Below are 7,885 nucleotides of genomic sequence, written 5' to 3' on the forward strand. Positions count from 1 at the left end.
AAAAAAAAAAGAAATTATGTGTTGTAGCTACTATATTGTAAAGTAACAGGCATCTCATTCACTTTGTTTTTATAGGTAAAAAGGAAAATGTTAAATTCTCTTGAACAGTTTAGTGAAAATGAATTTTCAGTCTGTTACTTATAAGGCTTTGGAGTCTCATGAAATAGTGCAAAATAGTGCTCTTTTACTCCAAAAGTTCACATTTGCAGAATTTTATCTGATTACTTCTCACTTTGATTTTGACTATTATCTTGAACTATGTTTTCATAGGAGCACTTTTTGCATGTAAACTTTTATAATCAATTTTAAATGTCCTTTTTATGAAACATCAGATTATAAGGAGGAGTGCGCTTGATTTTTTTTTAATATATTTCTAGAGCTTTTAATTTAAAAAGTTTATTTTCATGCTTGCCTTAGTGTAATTGAGGAAGCCTATCCACCAATTTTTAGAGTGTTGTTAGGTTTGATTATGTCATGGTATTAGCTTGACATTTTTCATACCAATTCTTTATTTCCTCCCATTTATCTCTAGGATACTGCTATTGTTCACCCAGTTCCCATTCGTATGACTCCAAGCAAAATCCACATGCAGGAAATGGAACTTAAAAGAACTGGCAGTGGTAAGAAAGCTGTCACCAGGTTATATTTTCATTTAACATCAAACTAAAATATACAAGTAATTCTGTCTGGGTTCAGATTTCTTTTATAATTGCTTATTTTTTAACTTAGTACTTTCTATAAATATATGTATATGTTCATGTATATTTATTTATAATGCCGTTTTTAAAAGGAAATTTTTTTTAATTACAAAGTTTTAAAATAAGGACATTTGAAAATGTAACGTTTCTAAATACTCTGTGGGATTTTATGGTACTATAGCAAATTTACATTTAAAGTATGTTCAAACTTTAAAGAGGTATATGTTAACATAAATTTTGGCTTTGAAACTGTATATGTTGCTGGAATTCTTAGAATTTCCTCTTATTTTAGACAACATTTTAGTTAGGGTTTCTCAAGTAGATTTATTTTCTGTATAAGTCAGCATCATAAATTAACTTACAGCCTGTAAGAGTGGTGTTTTGTTCAAGTAATTGCTGTAAAGATAAAATTAACACAATGTAAACATGCAAATAAACTTGTCATTTTAAGTATTTTCTGTTATGGCAGGGAAAGCTCCATATGAACAGGCTTTTTTTTAATTAAAAAATATTATTTTGTTTTATATCTCATGGATTTACCTGTCACTTCTTTGGATATCTAAATGAAGTCTTAACCTTGTACTCTTTATATTTTTATCTATTAATTCTCTCGTAGATCATACTAATCCCACTAGCCCAATACTTGTGAAACCATCTGACCTTTCGGAAGAAAATAAGATAAATTCTTCAGTGAAATTTGCTTCTGGAAATACTGTAGGTAAGTAAAAGATAACATTACATCTTCCATTTGAAGTTTATTAAGTATGAGATTAGAATCTGAATAATTCAAATGTATATACATTTACTACCACCTTCACTGAGGAAAGTAAAATATAGTCAACTCATTTATTTATTTATTTATTTTGATATTTATTTATTGAGATAGAGTCTTACTTTGTAGCCCTCAGTAGAGTGCCAGGGTGTCACAGCTCATAGCAACCTCAAACTCTTGGGCTCAAGCAATCACCTTGCCTCAGGCTCCAGAGTAGCTGGGACTACAGTTGTTTATAGAGACATGGTCTCACTCTGGCTCAGGCTGTTCTCAAACCTGTGAGCTCAGGCAGTCCATTCACCTTGGCCTCTTAAAGTGCTAGGATTACAGGCGTGAGCCATGTAAATAGTTTTAGATTATATTGTTTATTTGCATTTTTGGTGTTATTGTTGGAGTTTGGCCGGGGCTGGGTTTGAACCCACCACCCTTAGTATTTTGGGGCTGGTGCCCTACTCACCGAGCCACAGGTGCCACCTTATTATTTGCATTCTTTTTATTGTACTGTTATTTCTTCAAATATTTTCCATCTGAGGTTGGTTGAATCCTCAGATGTCAACCTGTAGATACAAAACTACAGATATGGATGACAGCATATATACTATTTAGTGACCTATTTTGAATATTTCTGTATCATTAAATGTTGTTTTTTCTGGGCTATAAATTGTTCTGTCTGCTGCCTATGATTTGTTTAATTGATATTTAATTTTTTTAAGTTAATAGCAGTATGATGAACTATTAGCCATTTAGCCAATCTTTAAATATCTCTGACTTGAAACAACATTATCGGTTATATTTGTTTGGGGTAAATAGAGCAAAAAGTAAAGAAATGATTATTATTAAATAGGACATATCCCATTTATCAGCAGATGGTTACAGTAGTTCAGACTCTTTTACTTCTGACCCAGAACAGATCGGGAGCAATGTAACTCGTCAAAGGTCAGTATTTCTGTTAATGAAAATCATGTGAAAGTATCTTGTTGCATTTTAATGTTTAAAAATTATTTAGAACCAAATGCAAATTATTCTTTAGTTGATTTATGTAAAAGACAAATCATTTTGATTCTTTCCAACTTCTTCACAGTGTTTTATGGAAGGTCTAAAAAGTACAACTAACACCTCTGCAGACAGTAAAGTTTAATATAGTCTTTTTTGTAGCTAAATTGTCAGAGTCCGTTAAGTGATAGACATATAGCCTCATGGCAAGTACCAAAAGAATTCCATATTAAAATGCCACCCAGAACCTGAGCCCCATGGTGGGTTGCCTACCTACCCTAAAGTTCTGCCTTATATGTAATGTTTCAGGCACAAACAAGAAAGGTGTGGGATAGAGTGGAGAATGGCAAGGGATACTTGTCTGCAAAGGCTTAAGCATCCACTAAAAGCTATGCTGAGGGCAGAAGCATCTTTCTCTTTCCACTTTTTGAATGTGAAAAGTATTCTCTTGCCACATGCCTGGAAGATGCAGAGAGACTAATAATCCAGAATCTACATAGAGTTTAGAGTCAGAATCCTGTTTCTCTTCCTTCTATTCTCCATGGAATTCTTTGTGTTTCCTAGCATTTTCAGTCATGTTGGAGTTTATTCTGCTTTTTAGTCCTATATGCAAAAGAGATTGCCAGTGTCCTCTTTTTAGAATACAGTGGCAAAGAAGTGAATTTCTGGGGTGAGTTGAGATTGAGTATAGTCACCTCTAAAATGGGGTGGCAGTGGGGACACAGGAATGCCCACCTCACATAGTAGAGCCTCATTCTACTTCAGTTTACCAAACTCCAGATTTCAGTAGGTCGAAAGGTAATCATCTTGGAAAGTAGAGTTCCTCTTTTTGAAGATAGTTTTTCAAACTAATATTACTTTCAATTGGGAAAACATTAACTAGGTTTGTAGTCTGTGTTACAGTCATGTGACAACTAACTTATTCTTCAAATTTTTAAAAATTTCATTTAATGTATAACTATAAAAAATGATTTGTCACATTGAATAACCATTTGTTTAGGACACATTACTAATAGTTCTTTGTTTTAATGCTTGTATATTTACTTGAGAAAATATCTTGCTAATAAGAGCCTTTACTGTTTAGCCAAATTTGAATGCCTAAAAAGAAGCTCCAATATAAGTAGCACGACCAATTGTGACAGAGTAACTTTTGCAGGTCTCATTCAGGAACATCGCCTGATAACACCGCACCACCACCACCCCCTCCACGGCCACAGCCCTCGCACTCTAGATCATCATCTTTAGATATGAATCGAACCTTTGCCGTCACCACAGGTAAGGGCCAGAGAACCATTACAACATATTATTTGATTTTAAGTTAATTCAAAACACATATAAAACATTTTATTGTTTCTTTTAATATATATTTTTAAAATACTTTCTGCAGAAAATTTTTGGATTAAAAAGATAACAGATTTAAAAAAAAAAAAAAGGTACCAGATGAGAGAGAATTTTTTTTTCTCAGTTACTATTTAAAGTGTGTTTGAGTATAGATAATAAAGATGAGACCTGAAAGATGTCACAGGAAATTTAAAAAGAAATACAGGGTAATATCAAAGGAAAACTAATAGTTCTTAATTTGGTTGATGAAAGAAGAGTTGTAACTTCAAGGTTTTGATGTTCGAGTAACTGGAAGTACGATTATTATTATACTGATTGAAATAGAAAAGTCAGGGCAAAAGGTGAGCTATGTTTTCGTCATTATGTGTTTGGAATAGTGTGCAAAAGGGAAGGTAATCAACAGGCCATTGGGCTTTTGAGCTGAGACAGATTGATGTCTATTTGAGAATCCTTCACATAGAAATGGGAGAGTGATGTGTTAAATGAAAGAAAACTTAGAAGTCTTTATGTTTGACAACCAAAGAGCAGTCAGAAATATAGAGAGGAAACCTAGAATGTATACTTTTAAAACAGGAGCATGTCAGGAGGTCTAGCCCTTAGATCACATATAAACTAAACGGACAGTATCTGCCTTCCAATACTGATCAAACATTCTTAGAAATCTTTAGTATGTAGTCACATTCATTCAGCCTGTTTCTTCTATTAGCAAAATGATTGTATATTTACTAAAAAGAAGACTTGTATATTCACTCAGGACAACAACAGGCTGGAGTTGTTGCCCATCCTCCTGCAGTGCCTCCAAGACCACAGCCCTCACAGGTAATTCTTCAAAGTGTTCATTACAAAATGTCCCCGTCATCAGTTTGTTAGGTATTCTTGTCTCAAATTATTTGGAAGGTCAGGAATTACCTAATGGTCATTCTTAACGAGCATTTAATTCAGTGAAGCCAAGTCTTATTTTAGAAGTTAAGAATTTCAAAAATGATCTTGAGTTATTTTTTGAAAGAATTTTTTGGGGAGGCGGGGGGTGGAGTCTCCCTTTGTTGCCTTCAGTAGAGTGCTATGGCATCATAGCTCACAGCAACCTCAAACTCTTTGGTTCGGGTGACCTTCTTGCCTCAGTTTTTCTTTTATAGTAGAGACAAAGTCTCCCTTTTGGTCAGGCTACTCTCGAACCTGAGAGCTCAGGTGATCCACCCACCTGGGCCTCCCAGAGTGCTAGGATTACAGGCATGAGTTACCATGCCCGGCCTGAAAGAACTTTACAAGTGAAACAATAGTATATTGACGAAGGAGGGTTTAGTGGAGAGAACAATGGATGGGAAGTAGATGTCCATTAATGTCATGGGTCTAGCAGTGACTCACAGCATCTCTCTGGATGTTACTGCATCAGTTAAGGAAGTGTCAATGACCTCTGCATCCTTTCCTGGTCGAAATTGAAGTGCTACAGTAGATGTATTTATAAAATGTCCTGGGGCAGCCTGAGTGCCTAGTAAAGATAAGGATCACACTGAGAAGGTGTGAGTAAAATGAAGGAAGTAAGGCTTGATCAGGGACTTGAAAGATAAAGTGGTGCGTATTGGGGAGAAGGCATTCCAAACAGAAGGTATGGCGTCCAAAAAGCCATGGGGATGTGTGGTAAGCCCTGCATAATCTTCAGGAAAAGGAGTTAGGTCAGTGTATCTGAAGTGCATATGTGGATGATGGGGAATGAAACTGGAGAGGTAGGGAAAAGGCTAGAGCTTCTCCCATGTCTGAGTAAGAAGGGTGGAGTTCTCTGAGGAGGTGGAGAAGTTTTACAGGGAAGAGACTATTTTGTCATAAAATGTCTAATCTCCTCCTGCACTGGGCCTTTTTTGTTTTGTTTTGTTCAGTATGTATTCATAGCGCCTGGCACAAAGTAGATATTCAATAAACATATTTTTAGACTCAAGATTTTAACAGCATTGGTCTGGCAAAGGAGTAGAAGGGAAGGAAGTGTGCTTGCCATGTTGGGAAAATAGAGCCGTGGTTTTCAGGCTTTAAAAATAAGCTTTTTAAGAAACATAGTGAAACATTTAAAAAAAATAACTTATTTAAGGAACACACTATTGTTCAACAGCCCAATTCAGAAAAAAAAAAAAATACGTGCGAGTAGAGAATTAGGGTAGGGCCCGACTCTCCCCTCTTCTCCTGTGTACTTTCTTTGCATTAAAAATATTGGAGACGTATCTTTCTGTTAGAGGTTTTATCATCTTAAAGTTTAAACATTGATTTAGAGCCAGCTGTTACTGTAGTACATCTCCATTTTGGTGTATTTTCAAAGAAAAAGAGATTGACTCTGAAATGCACACTCCACATAATGTTTGCTCTTCTCTCCTCAACCATTCTGCAGGCTCCTGGTCCCGCTCCGCATCGCCCAGTGGATGCTGATGGCCTCATAACTCACACTAGTACCTCACCTCAGCAGATACCAGAACAACCAAATTTTGCAGATTTTAGCCAATTTGAAGTATTTGCTGCATCAAATGTAAATGAAGAACAAGGTGATGAAGCCGAGAAACACGCAGAGGTCTTGCCGGTCAGTTTTCAAGAGGTCGGCTCATTTTCTGCTGGCAGTTTCTTTCCACATCATGTTGTTTGTAACCCTGTCTGTCAGCAGAGTAGATATTATTAGAGGGGATATCAGTGAGTAAAATCTCTGCTGCTGCGTCTAGAGGAGTCATTATATTCCCTAGGTCAGCACTTTTCAACTTTGCATTGGCCTCTGACACTTGGTTGCGGTACAGTGCTTATTACCAAGGATTAGAATCAGGTGGAGAGTAGGGGTCTCTATAGTGTGAGAATACACAGACACAGCCACCTGGTCCTGTCTAAAACACTGCTCCGGAGGTTTCAGCTTAATGCTAAGCAATCTGATTATGTGAATTGGTGAAGATTTCCATGTGATAAGAGGCTCCACTCAGTTTATATAACAGTAAATTATCTTAGTTAGAGGCAGACTCAAAGACTACAGGATGTCAAAATGTAATCTTTGCAGATAGTGTTCCAGGAAATTCTATTGTAGTTCTACTGGTGAGAACTTCTGTAGGAATCCCTGACTTAAATCCCTGAGCATAAATGTGGACTTCAAAGGCCCAGAGCAATTCTGAAACTGCTATTCTGATGGTTTCAACTTCTATTAAGCCTCTGAAACAGATCTAAAAATCATATGTATTTGACTGACATAATAGAGGTCAAGGTTTCATGCGGGTCTGATACATGGAGGATTTCCTACCGGCCCCTTTTCCAAACTTGTATCTTTTCCCATCCCCACTAGGAGAATGGGCCGTACCCAGGGAGTCAGGGGTGGGCCTGAGGGCAAGTGCGGGTGTGCACAGGGCACGGTGCACTTCCCTGGACAGAGGTGCAGAGCAGCAGCTGCGCCCTCACCTGCCCCCCTCACCTCTCCTCTGTTACTTTCCCTCCCACCTGCTCTTTAGAAGCAGAGAAGGTTCGTTTTTCAGGTTTTTTCTCCTTTTTATTTTGTCAGAATAAATATTTTCTTAACATTTCACTCTGATTTGTTACATATTCTATATTTATATATAATTATATATTATGTATAATTAATTGTGACAATGTATTCACCTCTAGGTTGAAAAAGCTTCTGATCCTGCAAGTTCTCTTCGAGTTGCCAAAACAGATAGTAAAATTGAAGAAAAGACAGCTACTAGTGCTCCTGCCAATGTGGTATGCAGAAGTCTTTTATTATATTGATAATTTTGTACATATAAAAAGTTATATGAGATCATTTTTAGAAACAAGTTCAACTAGAAATCATCTAACCCATTACACTGCCTTTAACCTATATATTTAGTCTATTTCAGAATAAATTCTATTCATTTAATGAAGGTGATGTTCTATAATCTAAGTACACACTACAGGGTCTCCAAAATTGAAGTAGTTACTACATTCTTTCACATATATAAAGCAGAACTTTTTCATAAGTCAAATTCAGTTTCTTTTTTTGCAGTCTTCAGTGTAATAGACAAAAAGAACTTAACGCCCTATGGTTATTACTATACTTTGTACTCTTTTTTTTTTTTTTTGAGACGGAGCC

At 36.2% G+C, this 7,885-nt stretch overlaps 1 protein-coding gene across 6 annotated transcripts in view; it reads left to right on the forward strand.

Moving 5' to 3' along the window:
• The window catches only part of REPS1 (RALBP1 associated Eps domain containing 1), a 79,283-nt gene that overhangs the window by 65,488 nt on the left and 5,910 nt on the right, over positions 1–7,885 (forward strand). For 2 of the 6 annotated variants that reach the window (XM_012805462.2, XM_003790282.3), the window contains 7 exons: positions 533–620; positions 1,315–1,416; positions 2,334–2,406; positions 3,620–3,738; positions 4,559–4,623; positions 6,179–6,364; positions 7,420–7,515. In XM_012805462.2, the coding sequence (XP_012660916.1) occupies positions 533–620; positions 1,315–1,416; positions 2,334–2,406; positions 3,620–3,738; positions 4,559–4,623; positions 6,179–6,364; positions 7,420–7,515 (729 nt within the window). Of the gene's footprint in view, positions 1–532; positions 621–1,314; positions 1,417–2,333; positions 2,407–3,619; positions 3,739–4,558; positions 4,624–6,178; positions 6,380–7,419; positions 7,516–7,885 lie in introns of all 6 variants that reach the window. The other 4 variants (XM_012805461.2, XM_023513514.1, XM_023513512.1 and 1 more) reach the window with 3 other exon arrangements.

Source organism: Otolemur garnettii, unplaced genomic scaffold (genome assembly GCF_000181295.1).
Source record: "Otolemur garnettii isolate 467f Iridium unplaced genomic scaffold, OtoGar3 scaffold00042, whole genome shotgun sequence".
In the NCBI taxonomy this organism is placed as follows: Eukaryota; Metazoa; Chordata; class Mammalia; order Primates; family Galagidae; genus Otolemur; species Otolemur garnettii.